This window comes from Drosophila novamexicana, unplaced genomic scaffold, assembly GCF_003285875.2.
Source record: "Drosophila novamexicana strain 15010-1031.04,08,12 unplaced genomic scaffold, DnovRS2.1 tig00000512-arrow-arrow-pilon, whole genome shotgun sequence".
NCBI classification, from domain to species: Eukaryota; Metazoa; Arthropoda; class Insecta; order Diptera; family Drosophilidae; genus Drosophila; species Drosophila novamexicana.
In genome coordinates, this window is record NW_020824809.1 from 482,532 (window position 1) to 498,678 (window position 16,147).

Below are 16,147 nucleotides of genomic sequence, written 5' to 3' on the forward strand. Positions count from 1 at the left end.
CGAAATATATGTGAAATAAATATATATAACACATAAGCAATGAACAAAGCAAAACAATTGGTTATAGGATTAGACATTGGATTGGTTTGTTGGTGGATTTATGGATTGATATTTGATGGTTAGACGATGTAGTGGTGCTTGAATGTTTGATTAGATGGAATATATAACGCTTTCGAGCTTTTTCAGTATCACCTTTCCACCGGCAATGGCATTGAAGTCTTTGGGCGAAAGACGCAATCGAAAATCAGCGCCTCGCGAACGTTCGACAAGACTAGCACATAGTGCAATCATTTTGTCTAGCGATGCTGGACGCATTTTTTCTACTGAGAGCGCCTCATCTGAAGAGTTGTCCTCATTGTCTGAGCTGATGTCAATCTGTAATATAAATAAGCAATTAAAGTAGAAGCTCCAACATTTCTTCTTGCCAACTAACACTATCTGTTTGCTTATGGCCCAGGTAAAAATCAACCAGGCTCTTGAGAACGCCGATGCGCAACAAAAACATGGCTTCTTCATCTCCCATGCGCGAGAACTCACACAGCAGGCTAAAGTACTCGGATAGATGGCGCAGATGAGAGCGCGCTCCATGTTCCAGCAGTGAAATTAGCGAGCTTATAAAACGTGTAACACATGATGCTTGACCAATCAGCTCCCTGTCATTTTCGTCTGTATCCACACCCAGATACAGATCAGCATGCGACGCGCTATAAGCAATAATAAGCATATTCATCTGAAGTCGAATTTCGATCAAATGCTCAGTAAGAAACTTACCGCAGCCGCTGTATAACATGAACGACCAAACGCTGAAACATTTGACGCACCATTTGATTTGGGCATTGAATTAGCACCTGCACAGGCCAAAAAGGTTCAACCGACATATGCGATAGGAACCATTCGCAAGCCTCTTCACTGGCGTTGAATTGCTTTGTAAGCAGCTCTACCCAAGGAACCATGGTGGGCTGTAGAATGGAAATAATGTCACAATGATTTTGGGATTTGCATTTGTTAATCCTATATAATGACATTTGTCTAAAGTAACACATTGATTGAGATTTTCTTCTTAGAAAATTACAGCTCACATTAAGGCGAAAGAAAACTTAACCGGTCAAACCCGTAAATTCAAGTGGATAAATTAGATCATTTGATAATATGTATAAAAAATAAGACAATAAACTTTGTAAATCGCTGATCACGGTGTTCTACTGAAAGTTAACAAATTTTAATGAAATTTATTAATATCAATGCATTATGTGAAGGGCAAGGGTCTTACATTAGGCAAATGTCAAGAGGTTGAGATAAATTTGTAATGCTTACCTTCTCCTTGGCATGTATGAATGTTTCAATGAAAAATGACACGGACAACTTAGCGGCCATGCAAGTGACGTCAGTCTCCGAGATTAACGTCTGTGGTATGTGACCGCAAATTTGCCACATGAAGCTAAAACAGAAGGCTTAAAACAACTGTCGGCTGTTGAAAGTATTTGTATACCCACTTGAAGTAGGTGTGCTCGAAGATATTTCGATCTTGCAAGAACTGTCGGTTATCCTGCCAAATCCAATCTTCTAGCTCCTTGCTCAACAATGGACGAAACTGTTGTAGCTTATTAGACACTTTTGCTTCCACGACGACGGCCGCCTTTGAGGTTGACGCCTGCGTTTCTTTACTATTCGACTTTAAATTATCACAATTGGCTGTAATTTGATCCATTCCTCTCCCTCCCTTCTGTTCAGTCTCGTCTTGCTCTTCGGTTTGTTTGTCCTCCTGCAAATTTTCAACATCGTTCTTGATCGGAGTCACTTGCTCTGGCTCTGCTTTAACTGAGTCTGCAATGTCCGCTGTCGTCAGATCACTTTTATTTATATTGACCTTCTCCACCTTGGGCTGCTCTTCCGTTTCTGTCTTATCCTCATTAGTGGGACTTGGCGTTGGCGTGGCCAGAAGTTCCGAGTGCCGACGCTGCAGATGCTCTGGTAAGCGACGTTCATAAAATAGCATATACGCTGAGTTTGTCTTTTCGAAGCTAAAGTCCAAATACTTTTCAGTCACTGAGTCGTAGGTTTTGCTCTATAAAATGAAAAAAATTAACATTGAAATAGGGACTTTTAATAAATATCTGGTTAAATATTTAGCGCGAGTGCTTACCGTCATTTCGCCACCAAAGCACTCGGCCGCTATTTGCGAGGGATCGAAAGGCTTGACCTCAGCATCATTAAACAGGAACCAACGCTCGTGCGGGTGGTAGTTGCTTTTCGTGCGCTCCTTAATAAAGCTATAATAATGCCCACCGTCCGCTGTTCCTGTGTGCACTGTAACGCCAACCAATTCGTACCTGTAATCAACAAGTGTTTTAAATTAAACTTACAGATAATACCCAATAAAGCCACTTACTCATAGCACTCCTCGATGTCTGCGTCTAGTGTGGCTTCAGCCTTTTCATTCTCAGCCCCCTCATCATTCTCATTTTGTTGAAGTTCACGCTTGCGTTTCTCGCGATCCTCCTTGTATTGCTGCGGCATCAGCGTCTTTTCTACGTAGTGACACATGTTGAGTCGCAATGGAAACGAAAAGTGCGTGTTGACCTTTTCCTTCAGCATGGTCACCATATTGAAGGTGTACCGCATGGTGTTAAAACACAGGATCTGAGGCAGTTTCTTGAAGCAAGCACGCTTTTCAGCTCGCACTTTTTTGCCACACTGCGAGCATGTGTACATGTTGTCCCCTTCAAGCGTATCCTTTACAGTCACCTCATCGAGCGACTCTTGCAAATTTCGCATGTCCGCCACTTGGCACCGGACTGTATAAAACTCCTCAGCGGTACGTGAGACATGACCGCAGTCCAGAGAAACGACATTGTTGCTTAAAGTGCCGCAAAACAAACGCTTTACCAAATGCTTTAGATCTGGCGTCATTTCCTCTAGCTTAGACACCAGATCAATGAAGAACTCAGCCATGTCCTTCTGCTCGCCCGTATTGAGGGGCTGATGATCCATCTGATACACGCGACAGAAGCTGCGGGGATTATAAGCTTTGCGCTCCGACTCCAGCAGATATGCGAACATGCGCTGCAGTTCCAGCAGCGTCGGCGCATGTTTTTGGGTGCCGGCTGGCGGCAGTCGCAAAATAGCTGCTCGGGCCTGTGGCATCATATATAGATGCTGTATGCAGGAGGCCATGTAACAGGTAGCTCCCAAATTTGTTAGGCCCACATAGCCACACTCGGCACGACCTTCGTCACGTGGCCAATAATCCCAAGGATATGGCTGTTTCGGACCGGACCTGTGCTGCGCCAGCAGCCGAGCGTGCAGGTAGCTATAATTGGTGGCACAGCCGCGGCACAGCTCCACCAGCAGATCATAGGCAGCCGCACGGGAAGTAGCTGATTTGCATTTGGGTTTCTGGCGATTAGCTGGAGATGGCATTTCGAACAGGAACTCGATTAGCTGCTCAATGAAGCTCAATGCCTTGGGCCTGTATTTGTAGCTAGTGTCGTACTTAATTAGATTGGACATGAGATTGAGTAAGCCCACTAATCCATCATCCTGATAGCCATGGCGCAGTTCGTGGTAGTCGCGGTTGAGAATGCTCTCCGAAACGCTCTCGCATAGCAACTCGATATCGATACGCTCCTCGGCTACCATTTCGGGCGTCAAAGTGTCAACAAGGCGCGCCAGTAGCCAAAAATAATCCCGACAAGCTGGTCCATATGGCTCCTTGCCCTCTTCAGAAAGCAAGAACTGGGTGTGCTGCACTGAAGAACTCATTTGCTCGGCACGTGGCAGCAATGCAATAAGCTTGTGCAGCAGAGGAGCCAACAGCAGGCGATAACTTTGCGCATTACCCAAACAGATGCGATAGAGACCGGCGCAAATTTCGCGACGCACCGCCGGCTCTGGGTCTTCCAGTATGAACTTCTGCAGCCAATTACATTGTTCCGGCTGAGACCAGAGTAAGCTACGCGCCTCTGCTGAAGCATGCACGAAACTCACCAGAATGTTCATAGTAAACTGAACCAGCTGTGCACGTCCCCAGAAACCAGTCCGCAGTTGATGAAACTGATATGGGAATACCAGTGAAGTGGCGCCGGCTGACAAATGTTGATGGACTTCATCGTTAAGTATGCTGGACAGACGCTGTAGGCACTGGGGCACTTCCATTAGCTGCAGCATGAACGCATGTGGTCGCGACATCAGTACGTGCACATCCTGTGTCTGTAGCTCCTCGAAGCCCAACAACCAAAGAATGCGCAATAGGCTGGCCAAGCAATCATGACGCCATTCGTTTAGCGCAAGCTCTTTGGCATGCGCGCTTTGCTGCAGCTGTCCGGCACTAAAGATCTCGTACAGATGCTGCAGCCCGCCGCACTTGATAAATGCTTCGCTCCACTTGCTACTCTCGCCAACCAGCGCACTGCGCCCTGGTGTAGCTGGTAATGTGGATGCTGGCGAAGGTGGTGGCGGTGTGGCACAGCCCAATGGATGGTCCTGGTCAAGGCCATCGATCTTTTTCTGCCGTTTACTGTGCTGTTTCGGCTGGTTTTCCTTGTCGCCGCCGACCAACTCGCTAATATCTGCGTCGCTGCCAGAACGTGGTGCTGAAGTAACCGTGGCCTCCAGGTCGCCGCCCACCTGCTCTTTGCTGCAGTCACTGCTGCTGCTGCTGCGTTTCGGTTCCGCCGGCTGCTCGTTGCTGTTATGCCGTCTGTTTGCGCTCTTTTTGATGCGAGGCTGCTCACTAGTAGCCAGATTGCCATTGGCGCCAGCCCCACCAGGACCAACGGAAGCACCAGTTTGCCGCGGACCGCTACTCAACGCCAGGCTTTCGACGATGTGCAAAGAGTACATGAACTTTTGAAGATTGCTAGGATCAAGCAGCTCGTTAAATTTTTGCTTGATTTGTTTGCGCTTGTTGGCCAGCTGCTCCTGATCGTCCAGTTGCTGCAGTTCATTGAGATCGTTAACCAGATTCTTGAATGCATCTAGTATATGCGGATTAGTGGGCAACATGGCCAAAATATCCCACACACGGCGCGACAACAGCTGCGCCTTTGTGTGATGCTGCAAATGCACCGTTGAAGATTGCGGCTTCATGTCTCCTAGCGTTTGCATCAAACAGAACAGTTTCTCAAAGTACTTGGGCTGTAGCAGGAGTACCGTGGGCAGACATTCCTTGGGCGGTGGCGGTAACATTGATGGATGCTCTACGTTCGTTTCCTTACGCCGAGCACCGCGTCCACCCAATGAAACATACACAATCTGATTGTCTTTGAAACCAGCGTCACCCAGAGTACGTTCGTCATAATCCGATGTAAGCTCCTGGCCCTGTGTAATAATCCTCAGAGGACCATCGCTCAACAGCAGGCCCAAAACTGGCGCCGCGATGCCCGACTGCAGGCTCTCCCACCACTTAGAGACCTCCGCCTTAAGATCAGCAATGAGATCGCAGGCATGCATATGCAGCAGACTTTTTTCTGATAAGCCCGCCTGTTGTAGCACAATCCGCAGTGGTGGACCGGCGCCCTCGTTTTTCAAATTGCTGTGCGAGCCGATCCCCTTGCCCTCGATGGCCCAGCGGCGCAAATGAAAAGCATACCGTCGCCTGAATGTGTCCAGATGAGTGTTAAGCAACAACAACCCGCGCTGCACTCGCATCAACGCATTCTCGTCCTCAATGCTATGAATACAAATAAATAGTACAAGTACACAGTTATTGATTAACATACATACTATAAAAAAATAGATATATATATATATTATAGAAAGTGCGCTGTAGTGGGCTGAGCTTGCTAGACAATCCCCTGTACCCGCAGACTTTATAATATTTTGGCTTGTAGAATCACGCTTTGACAAATTCTTCAAATCATTAAAGCCCAACATGAATTCCAAATGATTGTGCAGGTACTAAACGATGTATTTACGCACAATAATTTGTGAGGTGCCAAATTTGTTGTAGCTTGTTATTTGTAGCTAAAAAGTGCTTAAAAAAGCGAGGCCTAAAATGGATTTTTATCGATCTTTCGGGAATGGAAATTCCACCTGGAAGTTGGGTAAAATCACGGATAACGGCTTACGATCCAATCTTCCTAAAAAGTCTTTTCAAAGAGCTTTGTCCAAATTCACTTCTTCCTTTCAACCCTATTGAAAGGAGGGTAAACATTGTTCGTGCAAAAGACTGTGCTCAATTTTAAACCTCTACTCTACTTTGTAGTTCAACCCTAGGCCAAAAAATTAAGTTGCACCATTTTTGTTATACCCTGAACGTTTATGGCCAAGAATTTCAAAAACACAAGAATGTGTAGAAGGTATTTAAAAGGTAGCCCTCTGGGATTCTTCTAGTATAGTTCACAGCATCAACAGCTGAGCGGATCTAACCATATCCGTCTGTCCATCTGACTGTTTCTATGCGAAATAGTGTCGCCGCTTTAAAGCTATCGTCTTCAAACTTCGCATAGGTTTATCTTTATGTTGAAGGCAGTACATAGTCGGAACCGACTGGATCAGATTACTATATTTTATAGCTGCCATAGGAACGATCGGTCCAAGAGTAGGGTTTTGTGTGAAAAGCTTTGTCGTTTATTAAGATTTACTCAAATTCGGCATTTTTAAGTTTACCTTAATTTACCTTTAAATGTATGAAAAATCTTGTCAACATTGGACCACTATATTTTATAACTGCCATAGAAACGATCGTTTATCAAAAATTTTTTAACAAACTCTACAAGGGATTTAAATCTTCTTGATTTATTTTGTGAGTATTCGTTATTGAGCCATTTCTAAACATGCCCAAAACGTCATAAGCTTCGAGAATTCACTAGATGTATATACTTGTATTAACTTACCATTCCAGCGCCGTAGCCGCTTGTACGAGATTGTCCATGCACTGCGACACAAACTCCCTTTCTAGGCGCAACTGTTGGCCCATGTAATACATGTTGATGTATTGGATCGCTGCCAATGAGACCTCGTTGCTTTGGGCGCGCAATGCAATCTTCCATAGGTGGTACATTCCCACGGCACTGGAGTTGGCAGTTATGGCCTCACTGTGCTTTTCATACTCGGCCATCGCGATCCGCGCGAAGCTGCACAGTTGCTGGAAAAGTCCTAGTGCCACCATAGAAAATTCTTCTGGACGCAGCTCTGGTAGTTTTTTCAAGTATAGGTGCTGCAGTGCGTCGATACCCAGCGCGTGCTGATCGCCTCCCTTCGTTTGCGCCTGAAGCCACGAAAAATAACAATCTGAGCACTCGGGATCATGCGCGAGCCACTCCCATAGCGCATCCAACTGCTCCAGCGTCAGCCGAAAGGTCTTAGGCGAGCCCACCGAAGAAAAGATAGACGAGAGAAACTGCAGCCGCACAGAAACCTGCGTCTTGTGCGAGTATAGCTGAAGGCCCAGTTGTTGCTGTTGCTGCTCGCCATTTTGGTTGATCAACAGCTCTGCATGCCTCCTGGCATAGTGGCGAATGTTATTGAAGAAGGACTGCATCATGCGATGATTACGCTCTGCCCACAATGTCATTGTATGCGTGTCCGATGGTCGGAACTGCTGAAATGACGCAAAAAGCTTTGGCAATAGCCGCAAGCTGACGATCACACTACGATTGTTGGCCACGTTGTGGAGACAGCCCTCAATGAATTTTGTGCGCAGTTGGCGGTCCATGCTAAAGCATAAGAGAGTTGCTAGCGCCTTCTCAGCTTCTAAGGCTAAAGATTCGCCAAGTTGACCCTGGGAAAAGACGAAAAGACCAATCAGAGCACGAAGTAGGCAATGAATTTAATTATTGCTTCATGTAATAATGTTGGTCAGCAACCTAAACTGAGATTAATCTTCTTTCCTTACTTTTTACTTGAAATTTGATTTAAAGATTCACACTAATATTCAATAGTTTTTTCTGTTCTGATGTTAACGGATAACATAAAGTACAATTAAACCTTGCTATTCCTTAATTATTATTATTATTATTAATTTGGTCAATATATGTGTTACGCACAGAAGGAAACCCTATAAGGTATATATATTATTGATCAGTAGCAAGATTCAAGTCTATATAGACATGTCCGTTTGTCTGTTTCTATGCAAACTAGTCTCTTAGTTTTGGAGCAATCCCCATGAAAATCGACATTGTTTCGTCAAGTTCTTAAACCGTTCTATTTTCATTTTGAAACGCTTGGAAAAGCTATCAGACACGTTTTTAAATAAATCATATTTCGATCTTTAAGAGCGGGGTCGCTATGCATGGATTGCACTTACAATTTTGTCGTCCTGAAGCAGATCCCAGAGTAGCGTATTGCCCGGCTGGCAGACATCGTTTAGCTTAAAGGAGGGCTGGTTATTGCTTGATGCTGCATTGTTAGCCCTGGGCGAGTGCTGCTGTTTGTTGCCCACGTCTACCAGATCCACATCTGAGTCGGACTTGGACTTAACAGCGGCCGCAGCAGCAACAGCTGCAGCTGCATTGGCCTGTTGCCGCATGGCTACTAATGACTGTTGCGCATTTCCAGTGGCAACAGCGGCCGCCGCAACTGCAGCAGCAGCGGCGGCTACATTTGTTTCACCAGACTTTTGCATAGCCATTGCTGATTGAGCGGCCATCAGAGCAGCGGCAGCAGCTGCAAAAGCAGGAGCCACATCTCTACAATTCGGGGCGGTCACACGTGCTCCATGCGAGTTTACAAGTTGAGCCAACTCTTCCTCACACGGTGAAACATCCTCGTCGTCAAAGTCAGCGAGATTCTTCTCTGATTTATTGCTCATGGGTGATGAATAGCTGCCATCATTCTCTGCACCGCTCAGAAGTTCGCTGATGTTCGTCTCTGCAATAGCGCGTATATATGGTCCTTCGCCGTGCAAATGCTTAAGTACGGCAGCGGGCACCAGTTGATGGCCGGCACTATCACTGCACTCATCACTGTCGGCGAGAAGTTCGCCGTCGCCATCAGCATCGCCATCGTCGCTGCTGGGCACATCCTCAGCACCGTCCCATATTTCGACCAGCTCATGCGGTAGAAGCGGCTGCTGTTGCTTGTTGCTATTTTTCGGACGGCGTCGCTTGTTGCTTGTCTTTTTGCGATGTAGCTGAAGCTCCAAAGCAGCTCGTGATTGTAGTTCCTCTTCACTGCTGGTGTTGTCGATGATGTTGACAATGCGATGGTTTCTGCCGAAAGAAGGACCCATTTAAACGAATAAAATGCCTTGGATATTTATTGACTTACTTAATGTCCACCTTGGCTATGTCATCGCCGCTCATTTGCTTGGCCTTCTCAGTGGTCGGATCGCAAATATGACGCCTGTGTCTTGCTTGTTTACAAGGTGTTACGCCATCGACAGGGCTTTTGTGGCCACCACCACCGCCACTAGCGATGCTGCTATCATCGGCGCCCACATGATCATCCTCAGTGTTACTGCCTTCAATGCTACCGCTGTCCGAGCTGGAGGCTGTCACATTGGAGCCAAGCAAATGGTCTTGCATCAAATTCATTTGACTGCGCGTACAATCGCGCGTCCAAATTAACTTGGTCAAAGCGGATGCAATGTAAATACTTTGCTCGGTGTGCTCCTTTGGATCCATACGGCATAGCAGCGAATACAGATGCATGGCCGGACGTGGTGCCAGATTCTTTACCAGCGCTGGCAATATATCAAATATAGTTTTGGAGCAGTGCTTCAGCTGCGTCGCCTGCCAGATGAGTTTGATGTCCTCCTCGGAGATCTGATTCTCCACGGCCAAGAAGTTAAGAAGTACATGGGCTTGCTTTACAATCTCAACGTGCAGATTTGGACCAAACAGATGCTGAACAATTTGATTCTCTGTTAGCCAGTTGGCTATACGCTGGCCAAAAAGCTCCACCTCATTGACAGTTTCAGTGGTGCAAATCTCATTGAACAGATTTATGTGAGCATTGATTTGGGCCATTCCTAAAATAAATTTGTTGGCAATTATAGTTGCGCGCATATAATAATGCTTAATGTTAGGTTTATCAAATGTCACTAAGCTCGCAAATTTCTAACATTACTGTAAAGATAGCTCATAAAAGCATTTACAGGACCCTTTAATATACAAAAAGGCAATCATTAATTTTTTTTTTTTTGTTTTCCTAATTTAAACCTTACGATTCTTTTTTTGGTATCAATAGTATTTGTGTGTGTCTGGAGCTGTTATCATCTTCGCGTTCACATCAAAATGGTCATCGTTCTAAGGAGCTATGCTTTACACTATTTTTATATTAAATTTGTCTAAAGAATAATTTGAGCTTGTTATATAACTAAGAATTAAAATTATCTTGAAATAATCCTCTACATATACTAAGATTTGGATTACTTCATGCACTCTGTGTTTAACTATTTAAAGCTTCTTTTAAATTCTTATTTTTTGGGACATGCCTCAAAAACTTGATTAAACACTTACCCGCCAAACGCATCGTCAGTGTAGTTGATGTAAAGTACTTAAAGGCCAGAGCTAGGCCTTCGGTATCAAAGTTGACGGCCACGTCCAGCGGATCACGCATGGAGGACCACACAAAGTCAGCCATGGCACGCGTTGCCGCCGAGCGAAGATTTTGATCGGAGAGCTTGCACATGTATTGCAAAATGCGGCTGCGCAGTGGCACGAACAGTTGTGTGTTACAGTGATAGTTGAGCCACAGCTTCACATTGGACACTGTGGCAGTCATGGAGTGAGCTGTAGATACGGGCAAGTCCGGATGTTCAAAGCACAGTGACATGGCACCAAAGCCGCCAGAATTGCAAAACAGGCTCACGTTGCGCAGCAGGTAAATGGGTAGATCGTTGTCGTGCAGATCACAGATTAGAGCCAGGTGGTGCGCTTCCTCCGCTTGCAGATCGTCAAGACGTGAGTGCATGCCGTGCTTATGGGCAATGTACAGCGGAAAGTTGAGCAGAAATACCTTGGATACGAGTACCAGCAATTTCTCCACCTCAGGCAGTATCCATGGCTCTTCCGTGTATTGTGGATGTGCCTTACTGCTGGTTGGTGGGACTTGAAGTGGCGGTGGTGATGGCGGTTTCTTGGGTGGACCTGGACCATCACCGGAGGCCCTTTTTTCCTCATCACCGCTGGCCTCAGGAAGGGTTGATTTACTGTCGTCACCAGCGGACGGTGGCGAACACGACGACGAGGACGTTGACTCCTTGTGCTTATTGTTGCTCTCGTTGTCATTGTCGTTGTGTGAGTCCTTGTCGGGCTTTTCGGGTGTGGGTTTTCTCTGCGCCTGTGCGACAACTTGCGCAGCACTAGCCGTTAGCCGTTTGTAACTGTCGATTAGATGATCAATGTGCTTCAAGTGTTGCACCGTAAGACAAATGAGCGATTGCACCACTAGATTAAAGCGATCATAGTTCTTGTTATCCCGGTACAAACACATGCACTGACGCTGTGGCCACGATTGGATATAATTGAAAGTCGTCTCAATTTCGCTCTTGAGCAGCAGCTGAAACTTAAGCTCCGAACTGGCCACGCGAACCTCATCTGAAAAGTAAAGTATACGTTCGTGAAGGGGGAGGGGAAAAGTGGGCGCAAGTTTAGACAGTTATCACTGTATAAATGCCGACACACATTATATGCATATATTTTCGCTACTTACACAGCTCCAATAAATTTTGGAAATCGGCGCAAACCTCGCACATTGCTCTTGTGTGGCTCCACCGAAAGCCGTGGCTGCTGCTGTTTCTACTTCTTAAGATCCGTTTGCTTTGCCGTTGCCGTCGCCTCCTTCGCCTCCACCAGCGTTCGCCGTTGTCGCAAAGTGCAATTTGTTGGTGGGCTTTTAGTCGATCTCTTTAGTCCTTTGTAGCGTCCATGCAATTCCATTTATATTGCGCACTCAATGCCACTCACTCTCATGCACACAACACGCACTTGTCTAACATTGCATCCAAAAGTACTCTTAAATTCTAGTAAATTTTTATGAATTGATATATTTTCTAGATATATTTTCTGTCGATAAGAAACATCGCTACTAGACGAGCGATAGAAAACCATAGTGTGTGGTGGCCGACCGATGGTTTTGCAAATACAACCCTGTATGTGTGTGTGGCATGCGATGTATACAATATACAAAAACAACTTTTACAAAATCGTAGCAGCTTTGATAATTTAATCTGGTGACGACATTGTCTCTACAGAAAAACAAAAAATTAATTTAATACACATTCAGAGAAAAATATGAATAATGTTAACCAACAGCTGTTCTCTTGTGACTCTGTAGCGCATACAGTGAACGGCTGTTAAATTCAATTTAGGAATCATCCCGGCGATCTTTAAAGCGAAATCCTTTTTTTCTACAAAAACTTCCACCGCTATTAAGAAATTCACTTTAAATACAAACAAATCAAAGTACATTTTTTGACAAACTGACAAAAGAAATGTCTGGTTTACTGGAACAAATAAGTGCGCGCTGTTAATAACATTACACCGAGTGTTGGGTGCCCACACTTTGTTTGTCACTTTGTTCCCTCGAGGAATTTCGATAAATCGCCGTCGCTTAGCAATTTATTCCCGAAGCGGCATTTATTTGTTTACATACTTTGTGAATAAAACTCCAACAAGAACTTGTAACTTATAATGGACGAGTGCATAATGGAGACCAGCTCACCTACTGAGGCGAACCCAGAGCTCAACTTTAACATGGAGGATGAGAAAATGCAGTTGCAAGAGCATCGTAGCTCAGTTAGTGGAGTTGCTGGTGGGGAAGGCGGGGACAGGCAGACTACAGCCGGCGTCTGTTATTGGTAGGCACATGTACAAGAAATTTTGTTTGATAAGTACACTCAAATTTGTTTATTTTCTGCATGTCTAGTGGCAAGGAACGCAACCTTAACGCGATTGAATTACTGTGTGCGACATGCTCCCGATGGATTCATGAGTCCTGCATTACTTACCAGTTGGGCAAGGGGAAGCTGTTGCCGTTTATCACAAATTATATATTTGTGTGCAAAAATTGTTCTGCCACGGGCCTGGAAAGCTTTCGCAAAAGCCAAGCTAGTAAGTATGGCAAAGAAAAAGCAATCGCATTGACAATTTTTACTCTCTATAACTTCTTAATAGCAATATCTCAGATGTGCCAGTGTGCCATTGCCAACATGCAGCAGGCGGCGCTTCGGGAAGGCAAGAATCAAATACAGTTTAGCAAAGACAAGGAGATAATACCCTATATTGAACAATTCTGGGAAGCCATGACAACGATGCCGCGTCGTCTGACGCAGTCTTGGTACTCAACCGTGCAGCGTTCCCTTGTGAAAGATGTTAATACATTGTTTGTCTACGAAGAGCATGTTGAACAGGGTGCCATGTATGGACTTTTTCATCAGGATTTGCGTTTAATTAAACCAAACTACGAGATTATGAGCAAAACTGGCGCCCTGCGTCTTACCGAGGATGGTTATATGCAAGGTGAGATGCTATTATCAAAACAAAACAAAGCCTCTTTTCGTCTTTGACGATCTTTCTATTCTTCCTGTTGGGCGGTTGTTCAATAAATTCATTTTTTTTTTTGAGTCACATAAAGCGAAACCTAAAGAGAGTCTATGATTCGGTGTTTTCCGAATATGCTTAGCACTCATTTTTGTTTTGCCTACTATTCGTTACAGCTGAGCGTGCACAGTGGGGCTAAAGCTGCAAAAGCTGACGCGAAATAAGGCTAACACAATGGCAATTGTCTTTATCGCGTTCTGCTTTGCATGCCCTTCCAAACAAAATAAACGAAGCGTGCGCCTGCTATCTTTTTCACATTAATACTCAGGCACGTTCGCAAAGAGAGCCGACAAATCCGAAATTAAAATCGGCAGTGGGCAGATAATTGCAAAGCTATTCAAATTATTTATCAGTTTTCCAGTTGCACTGCAGCTCTATTTTATTTTTGTTGTTGCTACTTTACTAATAGGAATTGAAGCAACTACGGTTCGTAGCTGTAGCACCGTGGAACGCTCGCTCACATCGTATGGTTATGGTTATTTTTTCGCTCGCTCACTCACTTTTTCGCTCTCGCCGCTTTTTGCAATTCAGACATTTGAAGCAAAAGCTGATCGTAATTACGTTTTGCGGTAGTTTCTTATTTTTGACTTCGTGTTCTCGTCACACATCCATTAATAAGTAAACAATCAAACAAACAACAAATAAATAAACACAACTGACGCACACAAAGATTGTTAGCGCGGGGTGGGTGGGGCTCGTTAGCGGATACGAGCTGAGCCCAATTTCATTAGAATAATAAATATTTGTGTTACATATTGTTGCGTGTGCTGTCATTCGCTGGACAACTGATTTAAAACGCGTCGTAATTAAGGACACCACATACATATTGTCCTTGCGATGACGTCAACGCTGAGCGTAGCGTCGCTTGCAAGCAGTGAAGAAGATTGTAAGTGCGGGACAGCCGCAGTAACTATTTAGTCATTCACATCCCGCAGATTAAATAAGCTTTGGCATTCCATGCCGCAAGTCACGTACAGCTACTTATATCATTTTGCACATTGCAGCCACGCTTGCTAAGAATAACAGGCAGAAACGAAAGTTTCCTGGCACTGATGCGGGCCCAACGGGCAAGAAGGGACGTCCTAGCTCTGATGTGACAGCCAATGTGAAACTTCCTCCGCACGGCTACCCGCTGGAGCATCCATTTAATAAGGATGGATATCGTTATATACTTGCTGAGCCGGATCCGCACGCGCCATTCCGTCAGGAATTCGATGAGAGCTCCGACTGGGCGGGGAAGCCCATACCTGGCTGGCTATATCGCACACTAGTACCACATGCAGTGCTACTGGCTCTGCACGATCGAGCACCACAATTAAAAATCAGCGAGGATCGACTGGCGGTGACTGGGGAGCGGGGATATTCTCAAGTGCGCGCTACACACTGTAAGTAGCTAAGCAATGAATTTAAATGGTGGTTTTTCTTCAAAAATTCTGCTTTGTCGTAGCTGTAAACCGTGGTTGTTGGTACTATGAGATAACCATTGAAGAGATGCCGGAGGGTGCAGCAACTCGAGTTGGCTGGGGTCGAGAATATGGTAATCTACAGGCGCCGTTGGGATATGACAAATTTGGCTATTCCTGGCGTTCGCGCAAGGGCACGAAGTTTACTGAGAGCCACGGCAAGCACTATAGTGAAGCGTATGGTGAAGGAGATACGCTTGGATTGCTCATTGACCTTCCCGAGTTGCCAACAATGGACTACCTGCCAAACACATTCAAGGACCGCGTGAGTTAAATATTGGAATTTACCGCAAAATTCCCCATTTACTTTATTCCATATTTTCCATCAGCCGCTTGTTAAATTCAAATCACATTTGTATTACGAAGATAAGGACAAAATAACGGAAACACTTAAGAATCTACACATCCTGCAAGGCAGTCGGATCGAGTTCTTCAAGAATGGCCAGTCGCAAGGTATTGCGTTCGAGGACATTTATGGGGGCAGCTATTTTCCGGCCATTTCGATACACAAGAGCGCGACAGTCAGTGTGAATTTTGGGCCAGCCTTTAAATATCCCGAGGTGTTGAGCGAGCGCAAGGCAAAAGGCGTAAGTATGTCGACCTCTTATTATAAACACTGGATTATATCTCTATACCTTCTCTAAACTAGATGAATGATCGTGTGGAAGAACTGATCACAGAGCAATGTTTAGCAGATACCCTATACCTTACTGAGAACGATGGGCGCCTGCGCCTAGACAACATGAGTCTGTAATCTTGAGTTTTATTTGTTACTATAACTTCGACACGTAAGCAAAAGGCGTCTTACTAAACCACGTGTATTGGAGATTGAAACGTGTGGCATATGTTCTCTAAGTACACAATAGTTTGTATACGCTTTGTAGCCGACTAGGAACAGTCTTTAGGAGTTATTATATAACAAACAATATTATGGATATGTCTACAGTGATTATTAAGATTATATGGTTGTTAAGAAATAATAAGATGGAATTTGATAAACATACCATTAAAAGTATTTTGAAAACAAATAGTTGAAAAAAATAATAAAAATAAGCATATAGCAAATGTGCATGGTAGACGGAATAGGGCGAATTTGAGCTTAAAAATATATTCTCGAATAGCATCAACAATCGCGCATACACAAAAAGAATATCGCCTCCGCTGGCTCCACCCAACAATGAGAGATCTTATAAATAT

The 16,147-nt window shown here is 44.8% G+C and overlaps 2 protein-coding genes across 3 annotated transcripts; one reads left to right on the plus strand and one right to left on the minus strand.

Annotated features, from left to right (window-relative positions):
- Positions 1 to 133: 133 nt before the first annotated feature.
- On the minus strand, positions 134 to 11,919 carry LOC115762007 (ubiquitin carboxyl-terminal hydrolase puf-like). Its single transcript, XM_030704074.1, has 12 exons — positions 11,599 to 11,919; positions 10,404 to 11,483; positions 9,211 to 9,913; positions 8,249 to 9,152; positions 6,837 to 7,723; positions 2,390 to 5,671; positions 2,144 to 2,330; positions 1,494 to 2,065; positions 1,315 to 1,438; positions 772 to 959; positions 434 to 704; positions 134 to 375 (listed from the first exon to the last, which is right to left on the minus strand). The coding sequence occupies exons 1-12, from the start codon at positions 11,639 to 11,641 to the stop codon at positions 151 to 153; spliced, it is 8,466 nt and encodes a 2,821-aa protein (XP_030559934.1). The 5' UTR covers positions 11,642 to 11,919; the 3' UTR covers positions 134 to 150.
- A 197-nt stretch (positions 11,920 to 12,116) lies between these two features.
- Positions 12,117 to 15,971, plus strand: LOC115761977 (set1/Ash2 histone methyltransferase complex subunit ASH2). 2 transcript variants are annotated; one of them, XM_030704022.1, is made up of 7 exons: positions 12,117 to 12,745; positions 12,814 to 12,998; positions 13,062 to 13,406; positions 14,492 to 14,872; positions 14,935 to 15,215; positions 15,280 to 15,537; positions 15,600 to 15,971. In XM_030704022.1, exons 1-7 carry the CDS (start codon positions 12,579 to 12,581, stop codon positions 15,702 to 15,704), a joined length of 1,722 nt encoding a protein of 573 aa, XP_030559882.1. In that variant the 5' UTR covers positions 12,117 to 12,578; the 3' UTR covers positions 15,705 to 15,971. The 2 variants fall into 2 exon arrangements, with proteins under 2 accessions (XP_030559882.1, XP_030559883.1); XM_030704023.1 differs by lacking the exons at positions 12,117 to 12,745; positions 12,814 to 12,998; positions 13,062 to 13,406 and adding an exon at positions 14,094 to 14,373 and having other exon boundaries at positions 15,600 to 15,964.
- Positions 15,972 to 16,147: the final 176 nt, after the last annotated feature.